The sequence below is a fragment of the Vidua chalybeata genome, chromosome 18 (genome assembly GCF_026979565.1).
Source record: "Vidua chalybeata isolate OUT-0048 chromosome 18, bVidCha1 merged haplotype, whole genome shotgun sequence".
In the NCBI taxonomy this organism is placed as follows: Eukaryota; Metazoa; Chordata; class Aves; order Passeriformes; family Viduidae; genus Vidua; species Vidua chalybeata.
The window spans coordinates 2401024-2416489 of record NC_071547.1 but is presented as its reverse complement, the minus strand read 5'-3'; the positions used below and the strand labels follow the sequence as shown (position 1 = coordinate 2416489).

Below are 15466 nucleotides of genomic sequence, written 5' to 3'. Positions count from 1 at the left end.
TTTTCAGATCAGTTCATTTTCCAGCTGAACAGCTAGAAATCAATTGGTCAGCCTCACTGAACTGGAAACACACAGCCTTTGTCTGCAGCCTCTTTTCTCTAGTTTACAGCAGAAAGTGTGGTGTTAAATCATGAAACTAGGATGGCAGGAAGAGAAACATTTTTATATCCAAAGCCAAAAAAAAGGCATGGTGAGATGGACACCCACGGAGAGAAAAAACACCTGAGCCTGGCAAGTGCTGCAGGGGGCTGAAAGGAGTCCTGGGAAACAAGAGAGTCTGGTGAAAGATGGGTACAGGTGGGAATGCTAAACCAGGCCCTAAAATACCTTATTGCAGCTCTTGACTGTGTCCTGTAGAGCCTAGTGGGATTAGCAGGACACAGGGACAAAGCTCATTATTTACTGTCAAAATTGAAGTATGGACTTTTTGGTAAGTTCTGTTACTAAGAAGGAGTCAAGAATAATTTGTAAATTCTTGGTGTAAATAAAGTTAATTAGAGGATTGGCTGTCTGATTAGGGCTTAGTTTTACAAAGGATTTTTTCAGATAACACTGTCCTTTTATTTTAAGGTCTTGTCAACAACACTGGTATTGACTGGTTCTTGCCCTGGCCTGCCCAGGCCTTGTGTGCAGTTGCACAATCCTTTCTGGGTATGTAACATGTCAGTATTTCAACCCATTAACCCTAATGACATAGCCTGAGAAATATATTCTTTACTTTGCAATTATTGTACATTTCACAGTTTCATTTCCCGTTGTGCTTGTTACCTTGAGTCTAAATGCATAATGCAAAAACCTAGTCACAAAATGTCACTGGATGATAGTTTCTTAATCAAATAGATTTTTAAAATTGCCAAAATTCAAGTTCCCAACTCTGCAGACAATGTGGGCTGCCTACCAGGAGGTCCCCTTCTGGCTTTGCCCTGGTCTTGCTTTTTGCCCCAGAAAAGACTTGTTTTGTGCCTGGCTTAGATGTACATAAGAAAGATGGTAATTGGTGTACTCTGAAAAAAAGCCACAAATCTTTGAAATTTTTTATTTCTTCTGCCCAATTTTAGCAAAAAACCCACGCATCCCACCAGAGAGCTTCCAGTCAGTGATTGACCACATGGTCATGGTGCATGAATCTGTAGGGGATTTCAGCAAGAAGTTTCTGGAGAAACTGAGACGTGGAAATCATGTCACACCAAAAAATTACCTTGATTTTCTCAATACCTATGCAAAATTGCTGGAGGAGAAAAATGAGTTCATTTTAGGTAAGGCTATGTAGATGTTTTCTCCTTTTAAATAAGTGATTTAAATATTTTAAAACCAAAAGAAGTTCTGGTGAGAATCCCACATATTACCCAGAATATGCAAAAACTGTGGTAGCAGTACTATCTCAAATGCTGTGCTGGCACCCAGCTGTGGGGCTGTGTTTTGACATTGACCTAAAAACCTGGGCACATGTGAATGTTCAGACTCTGTCAAACAATGGGCTCTCCTCAAATCCTTTTGTGAATGAACATGAGCCAGAATCTCCAAATCAGACACTCCCCTGCTTGGGGAAGAGTCATGCTGAAATCTAATACCAGCACAGCCTCACTCAGGGTTTGACTTTCTTCCTCAAGCAGCAATTCTTATTTCATACTTCAGTGGCACTGAAATATGTAAAGAGGATGAAACACAAACAGTGTAATGTGGCAAATACGGTGTGGCACAGGGCCACCGTGTCAGCTCAAGTGACATTAACATCATTTTGGCTGGCAGGCTCAGAAGAGGAAAATCTCTCAGTGCACCTCTAAGGATATTTTCTCTTTGTGAGATTGTCTGTTGCTGTGTGCTTGAACAGAATTGATAAATCACTGACATTTCTCCCTTTTTTTTCCTACCTAGCACAATGTAAACGGCTGGATGGGGGCTTGGTTAAGCTGAAGGAAGCTGCTGTACAGCTGGCTGAGCTGAATGTGAAACTTGCTGAGCAAAAGATTATACTAACAGAAAAAACAGCTGCTTGTGAGGCTTTGTTAAGAGACATTAAATTAAACACAGAAATAGGTGGGTAGTTTACAACTAGTGAAATGTCCCACAGGCTAAGCAGGGCTCACATCATCTGTGTTAGGCTGGGTTGGGAGACCCTTAAAGAGCTCCAGCTGCTTCTTGAGGTATCCCTCTTGTTCTGTGTGCTGCTCCTGTGCCATGCCAGAAGAGCAGGTCCCCTGCCTTGCCCAGATTGCCATCCTTGCTCCACATTTGGCCCACAGTACTTTACACAACATTTGCCTGCCCTTGTCTTCCCTTTCCAAGGTGTAGGACATAATGTTGGAAAGGCAGTGGCAAGAAAGGCAACTTCTGACTCAGAAATTTAGCCTTAGGGGCAAATCAGAGGGAAACGTTGAGGAAAAGAGACTGTGCATGCTGTGGAACACTCACTGTTCCTAACCTGGTGATGTAGCTATAACCAGAGGCAAGCTGGCAACACAAAGGTTCTGATTTGATGGTAATTTCTGATTTTCAGCAAAGAATAAATCTCCATTAGTGTATTACTATATGTTCTGTATGCAAACTTGAATGATCCATTTATGGTCCTGCCTTTGCAATTACTAGCTGAGGAGAAGAAAAAAATGGGTGAAGAAAAAGCTATAGAGATACAGGAGCAGAATAAGGTTATTGCTGTGGAGAAGGCAGAGGCTGAGGCAGCACTGGATCAAATCAAGCCTATCATGGAAGCTGCCAAACGGGAGGTGGAGAAGCTTGACAAGGCTGAAGTTACTGAACTCAGGTGACTCTTTTGTGTGTACAGTAGCACAAACTCTTGGAAATACCCTGAGAGACCCTTGTTTGCTGGGTCTGAGCCTTAGCCTCATCTTTCTCACCTGCCTGTGGAGGTCAGGACATCAATTGTCTGGGTGCAGAGGTCACAACAGAATGCCCTGATTCCTAGCCCGAGCCTTTGCCTTAAGACAGTTCTTCCAGGCCTTTGTTTGTTGTTTACCCCACCATTCTCTGGCCTGTGTCTGATGCACCAGAACCTACTGTGGTTTTTTGCCTTAATAATGGCTGTCCAAACCTGTTCATTCCTCATCTTTTTTTTTCTCCTGTGTAAGTAGGAACACATAACAGTTATTTTTCAGGGATACTTTCATAGCATGAAAATGTATTTCCCTGCCAAATTTACTCCTCCCTATGTTTTTTTACTCCTCCTTTTTTTTTTTTTGAGGATTGATATAAAGGCACATCTAGTCTTTGGCTCTCCCTGAAATAATTGTCCCCAAAATAGCAATGGCTCTCCCTTCCCTGCCACTTATTCAGTTTCCTTTCTCTCACAGATCTCTCGATTTTTCTCCAGCTGCTTCACTGCCCTAGGAAAGAATATTGAGGTTCAGTGTTTTAAGCTTTCTACTGTTGAAATCCTATTTTGTGGATCAAATTGTCTGAATAAAAGAATTGGTTCTGAGCTTTTGATTAGTAAATTAGCTTTTGATTAGTAAATAATTTATTGTCTGACCTGAGTTATCTTTTTTACTGTTCTGGCTTGTCTTATGTACAAGCCCCTGTATTGCAATGCCTCTCTTAACAGGCAGTACCCATGTCTGGCATCATGTGCTTTGTCTCCTTTTTTCACTCCCACTGTCTCTTTCACCTGTTTTCCAGGTCCTTTGCAACACCCCCGAAGCAGGTGCAGGTTGTTCTGGACTGTATTCTTATAATGAGAGGTTACAAAGAACAAAACTGGAAGAATGCCAAAGCAATGATGGCTGACACAAATTTCCTGCGACTTCTGTTGACGACAGATTTTAGGGAAATTCCGTGGAGCCATGTGAAAGCTATGAGAGGTGAATTTCTGTTCTGGGTATTGCAGTGAATATAGGATCTTGTTAATGGGAACAGCCAACAGAGTCTCTTTAATATTCTGACAAATGTTTCCTATTGTCTGTCATGGCATTGGCTGATGCTGCTGGTAGGAAAAGCTATTTCTTTGAGGGTTTTTGCAGTTATTCAACTCACTTGCAATATTTTTGTGTTTACCAATTTAGCTCTCTTAAAGAATCTTAATACTACCTGGGCTGAAATGGAAGTTATCAGCAGAGCAGGACTGGGAATGTTAAAGTTTGCTGAAGCAGTGGTGACCTACTGTGATGTAGTTAAAACAGTCAAGCCAAAGGAAGAAAAGGTAAAATGTGTTGGAATCAAATTCAGAGAAGGTCGAAGCATGATCCTGATGGAAAAGATAATACTTGACCATTTCATAGACTGCCCATTTTTCCTATGGAAGTGTTTAAAAAGTGGTGTTTAGGTGTTTAGGAGAGCTATTGCAGTAGCAGTGAGGCAGGTTGTCAGTCATAAATGACTGTATTTGTTGTGTCAGGATGCTGGGCTGTGGGTTGCCATCCATGCCAGTGCTTGAGGGATGAGGGAGGAACGTGTTCAGTTGGAATTTTGTAATTGTGCTTAGAAAAACACAGTTTAGAGCTGTTTACTAAAAACAAACTTTAAAACCCATGGCATTTGGACAGAACAGAGGTCAGTAGTACACTAAATCCATGTTCCTTAAGCACAGACCTTCTGATTAGCTTTTTCTAGGATTACTGGAGATACAGCTGTATTATCAAAGGAAATCTAATGTCCAACAGATGACACTGGAAAATTTTGTCAAGAAAAGGTTACTTTATACAAATTATTACAGAGAAAGTATATTCACTAGATGAAGTGTCTGACTATTTTTGCAGCCTTCATATTGTTATTAAGCAGACAAACCTCCCATTTTGTCAGGACATGAGAGTCCTGCTGACCTTCAGTACTTTAATATTCCTTGTGGGTACAAAACTGGGAGATTTTTCTGCTTTGGAACTGCAGTCAGACCTTGATGTGTGTTTGGGATGGGGAGAGGAGGGTGGCAGTGTCAGTTATTTTGGCTTACACTGTTCTGTTTATTACCAGAACACTTTGAAAAATATGATACAACCAAAAGAAATGTGAGAACTTAATACTTCTCTCTAAAATCTTTCTGTCCTCTAACACTTTTTTGTTTCCTTCAAAATGTACTCTAGGTGGCCAGGCTAGAACGGAACTACGAATTAAGTAAGCGGGAACTGGAAAGGATACAGGCAGAGCTGGCTGCCATTCAGGATGAGCTTAAATCTTTGGGGGAAAAATTGGACCAGGCATTAAAAGAAAACAAAAAGTTACAAGAAGAGGCAGAGATAATGCAGAGAAGATTAGAAGCTGCTGACAAGCTCATCGCTGGCTTGAAATCTGAGAATGAGAGGTAAGTCTAGATTCAAAGAGGATCATTTTTGACACCAGAGGTTCATGTGTCAGGGATAAAATCATCAGGTGGAGACATTTTTGAAAATTTGCTTTCTATGGTGTTTGTTTCTGAGAAGAGCTATTATCTGTTCTGAGCTAATATCCATTAGCTCTTGGAAAATAACTGAGATTAAATGGATGAAAGTTCAGATCAACTCAGTGTCTGTGGCCCCCATAATAGCAAGAGAAAACCGATTCTAAATTTGGGCGTCTGTCTCTCAACCTGTACCTAAAGTAACAGGAAATTCTGCACATAAACCTCATCTTCCTGGTTCAGAATCTCCCATATGATTATTTCAGGTGGACAGAGGAATTCAAGGAATTAGAAATACGGAAGGTGAAGTTGCTCGGAGATTGTCTGCTCGCTGCCGCCTTTCTGTGCTATGTGGGAGCCTTCAGCTGGGAGTTCCGTCATGAAATGCTCTATCAAGTGTGGCAAGAAGATATTTTCTCACGAGAAATTCCTGTCAGCCACCCATTTAAGTTGGAGAGCCTCCTGACCAATGAGGTGGAGGTTAGCAGGTATGTCCAGTCAGGAGACCCAGGGACTACTGGATGTGACTTTATAAAGTGGCAGTCTGGAGCTGAGTCTGTAGCACAGAATTGGCATTGTGGGTGGAGGTGCACAGCTATACCAGAGAGAGAATCTTACTTTCATGTCCTTCTGATTAACAGGGGCCATTTGTTGTAACAAGCTGTTGTACTTAACGCTCCAGGGACATTCACTGAACTTAAACACATGTAATACCATTTCTAGGACATTTTTTAGGCGTTCTCTATAAAATATATTTCCATAACACAACAGGTGTCTTTTCATTGACTTCAATGGGTTTGATATGAAACCCAGGCCCAGGTAGCCCATGTATCAACTACCACAGGATTGCTCACCTAAGGCAACAGTCAGTACTTTGAGTAGTGCAGTTACAGTGAGTCAGTGAGTCAGTCTGAGCTGTGACACTGTCCCCATAACCACATACACTGAGTGTGAGTCTAACTCTGTGCTCAGTGAGTTGCCTCATTTTGCTGACAAATGAAATGTGCTGCTCTCCCATCGAGGTTTCATCCCAGGCTGGTCTTTGGTCCATTCTGTTCCCAGGTGGGTTTCTCAAGGATTGCCCCCTGATGAGCTGTCTGTCCAGAATGGCATCCTGACAACGTATTCCAGCCGCTTCCCACTCTGTATTGACCCACAGCAGCAGGCATTACATTGGATTAAGAAGAAAGAAGAAAAGAATAACCTGAGGGTAAAGATTATACCTCATTCCTGATTGTTTTCAAAGCTGCATAAATATCTGTCACCTTGAATGGGGAACCAGTTATATATCACAGAATTAATGAATGGTTTGGATTGGGAAGGACATTCTAGTTCCACCCCTGGCCATGGGCAGGGACACCTTCCACTATCCCAGGGTGCTCCAAGCCCTGTCCAACCTGGCCTTGAACACTGCCAGGGATGGGGCAGCCACAGCTTCTCTGGGAACCTGTGCTAAATATCTCTAATCTGCAACTGAGCTAAATATCTCTTCCTGTACTGGTCAGGTGAGGATGCTTTGGTGGAATTAGGATACACAGTCATTAACCAGGGCCTCAGCACCCTCACAGGGAAGGATTCCTTCCTAATACCTAATTTAAACCTGGCTTCTTTCAGTCTGAAGCCGTTTCCCCTTGTCCTATTGCAAAATGTGCTTGTCTAAAGTCCCTCTCCAGCTCTCTTGGAGCCCCTTTAGGTTTTGGAAGGTGCTATAAAGTTTTCCTGGAGCCTTCTCTTCTCCAGGATGAACAACCCCAACTCTCTCAGCCTGCTTGCACATGCAGAAAGAGTCTAACCAAAAGGCTGGTGTAGATTGTGATTAATCTCAGCTCCAGGATGGAACTTCCATGTAGGACAATGTACACACTTAGAGGCACAGCTAGAACTTTAAAGGGTAATTTCCAAATGGAAATTATTCTCAGCTAATCCGTTACTGTTTTGTGCAAGTGCAGTTTATATCCTCTGGGAGAGGAAAGACAAAAAGCAGCAAAGAACAAACTTCATTAGTGTTGGCAGCTACTGCAAAATAATAATGTTCAGCAAATTGAATATCAGTTCTCCTTTCATGTTTTCCCATTGTTCTCTTGCAGATGGCTTCCTTTAATGACCCAGATTTTCTGAAACAACTAGAACAGGCCATAAAGTATGGAACCCCTTTCCTGGTGCACAGTGTTGATGAATACATCGACCCTGTGATAGACAATGTCTTAGAGAAGAACGTCAAAGTTGCACAGGGGCGAGCATTCATTGTCCTGGGGGACAAAGAGGTTGACTATGACAGTAATTTTAAAATGTACCTGAACACCAAATTAGCAAACCCAAAGTATTCTCCCTCTGTGTTTGGCAGAGCTATTGTTATCAATTACACAGGTAAGCTTAATGTGTACTTAATAACAAAGTAAGGATTATGCTGTTGTGCAAATTTAGGGCCTGAGTCATTGTCTGAAACCTCGATGAAACTAAAAAATTCATACTCTCCCTTATACTCAGCATCTGACTTAATAGAAAGTCCTTCTCACTTCTCTCTTCTAATCTGCAACTGAGCTAAAAATCTCTTCTTGTACTGGTCAGGTGAGGATGCTTTGGTGGAATTAAGATGCACAGTCATTAACCAGGTCACTCCATTGCATTGCTGTAGTTTTTTGAGAGGCTCAAGGTTAAATAAGTTGTATAAAAACTGTCCTGTGCTTACAAAAGTCTGTGCTCTGTCCATGTGTTGTGCCTGTAGTTACACTCAAGGGCCTAGAGGATCAGCTGCTCAGTGTCATTACGGGTTTTGAAAGGAGGGAATTGGAGGAACAGAGAGAACGTCTCATCCAGGAGACAAGTGAAAACAAAAACCTGCTGAAAAATCTGGAAGACACTCTCCTTCATGGACTGTCAACTTCCACAGGAAACATGTTGGACAATGTGGAATTGGTGCAAACCTTGGAGGATACAAAATTCAAAGCTACTGAGGTACCAGCTCTGGGCTTTTTGGAAGGCTATCTATGGACAGAATGTAGTCTTTCCTTTTCATTGTGCTTCATCTTTTACTCCTGAAGCTTGCAAATAGTTTAAAAAGAAATTGAGAGTTTTCTCATGAATTTGTTGCATCTTTCAGTGTTGGGCACTATTTTATGGATTAGAGAACCAAATCCTATCTTCAGGAAAGTCCTTAACAGGACTAAAGTAATGTTTGTTTAGAGTTCTAAGATGAAAGAATCCATCCTTGGAGTTTTCAGGCCACAGCTGGGCAAAGACACACTGGACCTGATCTAGTGGTGGTCATTACCAAGCTTTGGGCAGAAGTTGAACTAAAGATCCCCAGAGGGCCCTTGCCACACTATTTCCATGATTTTTGTAAATCTTTGCCTTTACTTTTCATAAATATACAGGGTGGGATTAATTTTATCTAATTTTAAATTTTTATAATTTGTACAACTTCTTTTGAGTTACCTGCCCAGATTCCCTCTACAGTCACACAGAGAGGCAGGCACTGAGCAACTCTGATTACTGTGGTATAATAGATCCACTCTGGATCAGCACAGTAATTACAGGTGTATAAAACCCCTGTCTACCCAGGTGATTGAGAAACTGAAGCTGGCTGAGACGACCGCAGCGGATATCGACCTTCTCCGAGATGGCTACAGACCAGCTGCCAAGAGAGGGGCCATCCTCTTCTCTGTGCTGGCTGAATTGGCATTTGTCAACATCATGTACCAGTTCTCACTGGTCTCCTTCTTAGAGGTTTTTGGATTCTCTCTTCGGAAATCCATGCCCAGTCCTATTCTTCCTAAGAGGTTAAAAAACATCATGGATACACTGACTTTGAACACCTACAACTATGGCTGCACAGGTTAGTGCTGTTTAACCAGGGGCTGAGACTGTGTAGTGCAATAAAGGTGAAGCCCTGACTTCAGCTGGTTCATGTGAAAGAGGCAGGTTACCAAGGGAATTCAGTGATGTTCAGGTCTCATCACCTCTCCTGGTTCACACTTTCCTCCCTGCTATTTCTGTTAGAAGAACATTGCACATTACCCATGTAACTCTTGCAGAAATGTTTTCCTTAACACAGTTACAAATGGTAAAGGCAGCCAAAGAGCTCACAGGGGCTGTATTGACTCTTAAAGCCTGACTCAAAGCCCCAGCTTTGATCCCCCTGATCACAGAATCATAGCATTGTTCAGGTTGGAGAAGACCTTTAGGAATATCAATTCCAACAATCAACCAAATTATCTTTGTGGGGTGACCAGATCACAGAATCACAGAATGGTTTGGGTTGAAAGGAACCTTAGGAATCATTTGGTTCCGATCCCCTGCCATGGGCAGGGATGCCACTCACTAGATCAGGTTGCTGAAGGCCCCATCCAAAATGGCCTTGAGCACTTGCAGGGGTGGAGCATCCCATCAATCCCACAACAGATGGATATGGATTGAAAGATTGCTCCAGCTGCACAAGCTTTTGCAGCTGATTTTTGAAAATGTCCTTTTAATGTAGGCTTGTTTGAGAAGCACAAGTTACTATTCTCCTTTGATATGACTGTCAAGATAGAACAAGCTGAAGGCCGAGTTCCACAAGAAGAATTTGATTTCTTTTTGAAAGGTAAAGTGAATATTTATATGTAAGTATGTAGCTCTATGTAGCAATAGCTAAAATATCTTTTGAAGAGAGATCTTTGACTAGAGACTGGTTTATTACGAGCCAGCACCAGCACCTCAATAATGGGAGGGCTACCACTGAGGAGAGCTGCACTGTGTTGGGTTACACAAACTGGGGATCCTGCTATTTCTATTTCACATTAGCTAATTGTTAGGATGTTACATGAGGAAAGTAATCTATAGTTATTTTCTGACTAGGTTGTAGTTATTTTCTGACTGTATATACATAATTTTAGAAATGTTTGCAAAGATAAAACTCTGGCTTTTGCAAGCACTTGTAAAATGCCATCTTTCCTTCAGCAGACCAGTCTAATCTTAGAGTGCTTCCAGGAACCAATTTCCACCTGGTTCCTCTGTGCAGAGGGGCTGTATGTGTGGTCATGCACTGGAGGGTTTCTGACATGGACACTGACTCTGGTTTCTGAACGTGCCTAGGCAATATTTCCCTGGAGAAGAGTGCCCGAAAGAAGCCGTTCGCTTGGCTGCCGGATCAAGGCTGGGAAGATCTAATTCGCTTGTCTGAGCTATTTCCTGAGAAATTTGAATCTCTCCCAGATGATGTGGAAGAAAATCCAGATGTATGGAAAAATGTACGTGCTTTTTTGCAATGCTGTTTTCTCTCCTAGTATTTCTTCTGGTATTAAATGGTCATGTGTGATGCAATGTGTCAGCACTCCACAGGGGAGATGTCACTGTGGGCTTCTTCCCTCAAGGCCTTTCTTTGCTTCTTGACCTCAGTGAATGATTGGCTTATTTGCAGAAGAATTAAGGATTATATTATTTAAAAAACAACCCAAAATATCTTTCCTGATATACTGTAGAATTTTTATTTGTCTGTCAAAGGCCTTAGAGGAGTTATTTACCCTGTTGTAGTCAGTGGAAATTTTCTGTTCATTTTGAGAGTCAACATTTCAGTGGGTTTTTGTGCTGCTAAATTGTGCTTTGATCTTCTTGTGGCAGTGAATTCTATAGGCTATTGACAAACAGGTTTCCTTTGTTCCTCCTTTAGCTTCATTCCATGTCTTCTTGCTTTATAAGAAGTCTTCTTGCAAGCAATCTGTTAATACCTTTTTGCTTTTGATGCTGTTTTCTATATCTTAAGATAATTAATTGACATAAAATGAAAGTACATGTGTGTTTCTGGACTTGAATACTTCATACTGAAAAAGTTGGATTTTTTACATTCACCTGAGCTTTTAATATTTATTTGCAGCTGATTGACTTTTGTTGGTTTTGTTGTGTCTCTTGGCCCCTCATTCACCAAATTGATTTTCTCTTTCCTAGTAATTTTCCTGACAGAGCCTCTGGGTTCATTTGTGTGCTGTCTTTTCTCACCAGTGGTACGACACAGATGCTCTGGAGCAGATCCCACTGCCAATGCACTATGAGGGCAATGTCACAGACTTCCAGAAGCTGCTCCTGCTGCGGTGTTTCCGGGTGGACCGGATGTACCGCGCGGTGATGGACTACGTGACCGTGACAATGGGCGAGACGTGAGTCACTCTCCTCTCTCAGATCCCAACCACAGCCCTCACACAGAGCTGTAATCAGCTTTGTCAATGGTTCTGTCATTTGCCTGAAGAGCAGAGCAGGGTTGTGTTTGAATGATTTCCACGTGCCCTTGCTGTACAAGGCTCTGTTCACACGTGGCAGCTGCTCTGCTCTGTGCCAATCAGCCAAATCATTGGGCTTCTCCCTCTGCCAGGTATGTGCAACCCCCCGTGATCAGCTTCGATGACATCCTGCAGCAGAGCAGCCCTTTCTCACCTGTGGTTTTTATCCTAAGTCCTGGCTCTGATCCTGTCAGTGACCTCATGAAACTGGCTGAGAGGACAGATTTTAAAGCAGATAGACTCAAATTCCTGGCCATGGGACAAGGCCAAGAAGAGGTAACTTGGATGGGAGGGTGGGGATGTGCTGTGTGCAGCAAATGTGAATTGCAAGCCATGCTCCTAATGCTCTGGGACTGATCAAATTTCCTTTCCATAGGTCTGTTCCATTTGAAAAGGAGTTACCTTATGATTCTGACATAAATTTGTCAGTTTGGGAATAACATTTTACTGAACATGAAAGGGGCCATTTGGCTCTCTTGCTGCTGTTCTGGGTTGGGTGAGGGTAGATTCAGAATCAGATTTTTGGCTATTAAAAAGTAGAGATGAGAAGATGTTGCTGTGTAGGGACATCAGGCAGTTGGAAGTTACAGTGTTTGCTACCAGAAATTCTCCTGCAGCTTCTCCTGCCTTTCCTGTGACTTTCCTTTTTGCTATGGACACGAAGGCAGGATGTCCAGAGCTTAACAGCTGATTGAATTTGCCATGATTTGAGTCAGTGGAAGAACTCCTATCAGACTCATTTAGACCACCACTTTCCTAGCAGGAAAACCCGCTGCACGAGCCCATCAATGGCAGTTTGTTCTCAGGGTAAAGGGAGAATTTACAGATGGTTCTCCCTCTGTCCTCAGATCGCTTTGCAGTTGCTGGAGGAAGCAGTGGTTCATGGACATTGGCTCATGTTGCAGAACTGTCACCTTTTGGTGAAGTGGCTCATCCATCTGGAAAAGGCCATGGAGAAAATTACAGAGCCTCACGAAGACTTTCGCCTCTGGCTGACGACTGACCCAACGAAAGGCTTCCCAATTGGAATCCTGCAGAAGGCCTTAAAGGTGGGGAAACCCCAGCCAGGAGGGAATGTCCTGGCACTGGTCCTTAGCAGAACAGGCTGGCTCTGGGAGGAGCCTGACTTGAGTGCAGCACACTGGCCCAGGCTTATGAACTCACTTTTTGTCTTTATTTAAGCCAAATCCTTTTTTCATCATCCTGTTTATTTTCCTGGCTTGTTTCCTTTGGGTGAAAACTGTTCAGCAGTTATTTCAAAGCAGAGGTTTGTGAGTAAACCTGGAAATGTGAGAAATGGTCTATAGATTTAAATGCTGCCACAAGTGAGGAGTACCTGGAGACAGAAATAGCCCTGTCAGCCCTGATGCTGCAGTGCAGAACCAGGGCAGTGTCAGCCTGGCAGTGCCAGTGGAGCAGATGTTGGAAGTGGATAATGGTTTCCAGCTGCTACTTCAGGCTGCAGTGTTTATCACTAAAGGCTGAGCTGATTATTTTGAAGGCACAGGCCATGATTCTGCCCTAATGTTCTTTTCTGTGGCTGCTTTACTGCTGCTGTGGTGCCCTGTCCTGTAAACATCATCATTTCATTTCACAGATTGGAAAGCAGTGGCTCAGTGGCAGCTCTGGGCTGTTCTCCCACTCCTCCTGCAGTGGGAAGGGAGCTGGAGTGGATCTTTAAGGCTGCAGATCTGCACTTTGTGGGTCTTGCCAGCAGCAGTGAGAACTGAGGTTTTAGAGCCCTTTGCCAGAGCTGCTTCCTGGCAGCTTTTTCAGTTTGATCAGCAGTAAAGCCACATTGTTAAAGCATCTTACTGTGAGGATATAGGGCACATTAAAATGTGTAAAGTACTGCTATTTCAGTAAATTAGATCTTCAGTATGAGAAATATTCATGTCCGACCAAAAATATGACTAATTCCAAAATAATATAGAGTTCTCTTTGCATAGGTGTGTTTACCTTGATAAACTTAAAAGATCTGTTTCATGTCTTTACTTAAGAAAAAATCCATATTTGATAGGCTTTGGAAAACAACTTAAAATGTCAAGTTTGCATTGTATAGCTTACTTAATGTGATATATTTACAACTTATTTTCCTCAAATTATCCAGTAATTGATGGCTTCCCTTAATATTTTGATAGGTTGTTACAGAACCACCTAATGGTCTGAAGCTGAATATGAGAGCCACCTACTTCAAAATTCCCCAGGAAGCCTTAGAGCAGTGCCCACATCCTGCCTTTAAATCCTTAGTCTACGTCTTGGCATTTTTCCATGCTGTGGTTCAGGAGAGAAGGAAGTTTGGGAAGGTTGGCTGGAATGTACCATATGATTTTAATGAATCTGATTTCCAGGTAAGAAAACAATTGCTATGGCTTTTATATTCCTGAGTAGCTCAGATTACTTCTGAAAACACAGAATTCCTCCAGCTTTAACCTTTCTCACAATTAGATTTTGCTTAGTATTTTTTTCTGCTTCTGAGGAGTCCTGTAGACTCCTGATCTTCTATAATGCTAAAGATTAGATTCCCAATCTTTTATGTTTTTATTACCTCTCTCATGGGTTTCTTTTCTTAAGAGGATTTATACTTAACATTTTTTTTTATTTCAGAAAGAAGTAATTGTTAGTTTTCAAACAAGAACTACATTAAATAAAACCTATGAATATGAATATTCATGAATATGTTTATGAATATATCTATCTGATTTATGAATTTTCTTATCTCACGTGTTCCAACAAATTCATTAGGTGTGCATGGAAATCTTAAACACATACTTGACAAAAGCTTTTGAACAAAAGGATGATCAAATCCCTTGGAGCAGTCTCAAATATCTTATTGGGGAGGTGAGTGCTACAATGCCACAGCAGTTCAGATAAATGAAGTTTCCTTTCTGCATGGGCTGCATCAAATAAAGCTGGGAATCTTTCCTGGGGAGGTTTGAAACTCCAGTGTAGCCCTGAGCAAGGGCCTTAATCTCAGTCTCAGGGAATTAGGACCACTGTGTGCACCTGCACAACAGGGAGTGATGGTGCTTAATTAATTCTGAGAGAGCCCTTGGGACCCTGTGTGGAGGAGCACAGGGCTCTTGGCACGTGGGGTATCACTGGAGCTGTGTAAATGTGTGTTCTCAGAGCTGCTGCAGCTCTACTGGCAGCTGCTGCAACATGAAGTCCTGCAGGAAACTGTTACTTTGCAGCACTGGATCCCAGCTGAGCATGAGCTGGTACCTCAGGAAGGCACCACTGCACACAAATCATCCAGATGGGTGATGAGGAGTGCCCGGAGCAGCTCTCTCCAGACCAATGCCAAATATTTTCTTCCTGTCCCCCTGAGAGGGGACTGGAGATGTCCTTGGAATCCGTAAGGGAGACTGTTACACCACAGGCACTGCAAAAGCAAAGAGCATTTCTGACCTTTCAGTGATTTTTTTTTTTAAACTGTATTTTCTGCTCCAAAAGCCAGTGCTGTAACATTGATGTCACTGCTTTCCAGGTCATGTATGGTGGGCGTGCAATCGACAGCTTTGACCGGCGCATCCTGACTGTCTACATGGACGAGTACCTCGGGGATTTCCTGTTTGACACATTCCAAGTGTTCCATTTTTATAAAAGTGACACAGTCGATTATAAAATTCCAGCAGGGAAGGGAAAAGATGACTTTGTTGGTAAGAAATGCCTCTCCTGCCACATTAAAAAAAAGTCTGCTTCCAGTGTACATTGTCTTCATACATCGCTGCTGGGTGTGAGAAGTTGAACAGAACACTGGGCACTGCTGCTGTATGGATTACAGAAGCAGTCCTTTGGAAAGTGAGCTTGTCACTGAGCTCCTTGGGTGTTTAAAAAAAACCCAAAAAATAACCCAAACCACAAAACCTCAGTAAAGCAGCATGTTAAT

General features: G+C 42.4%; 1 protein-coding gene across 1 annotated transcript in view; it reads left to right on the top strand.

The window, feature by feature from the left end:
• The window catches only part of DNAH10 (dynein axonemal heavy chain 10), a 50075-nt gene that overhangs the window by 31164 nt on the left and 3445 nt on the right, over nt 1-15466 (top strand). Inside the window, exons 52-71 of the mRNA XM_053959345.1 lie at nt 571-651; nt 1059-1256; nt 1876-2037; nt 2587-2761; nt 3634-3815; nt 4017-4153; nt 5031-5248; nt 5590-5811; nt 6386-6533; nt 7411-7690; nt 8049-8278; nt 8885-9158; nt 9801-9905; nt 10397-10551; nt 11300-11454; nt 11667-11850; nt 12423-12623; nt 13716-13925; nt 14320-14415; nt 15065-15236. Of these exons, the coding sequence (XP_053815320.1) occupies nt 571-651; nt 1059-1256; nt 1876-2037; nt 2587-2761; nt 3634-3815; nt 4017-4153; nt 5031-5248; nt 5590-5811; nt 6386-6533; nt 7411-7690; nt 8049-8278; nt 8885-9158; nt 9801-9905; nt 10397-10551; nt 11300-11454; nt 11667-11850; nt 12423-12623; nt 13716-13925; nt 14320-14415; nt 15065-15236 (3585 nt within the window). The remainder of the gene's footprint in view (nt 1-570; nt 652-1058; nt 1257-1875; nt 2038-2586; nt 2762-3633; nt 3816-4016; nt 4154-5030; nt 5249-5589; nt 5812-6385; nt 6534-7410; nt 7691-8048; nt 8279-8884; nt 9159-9800; nt 9906-10396; nt 10552-11299; nt 11455-11666; nt 11851-12422; nt 12624-13715; nt 13926-14319; nt 14416-15064; nt 15237-15466) is intronic.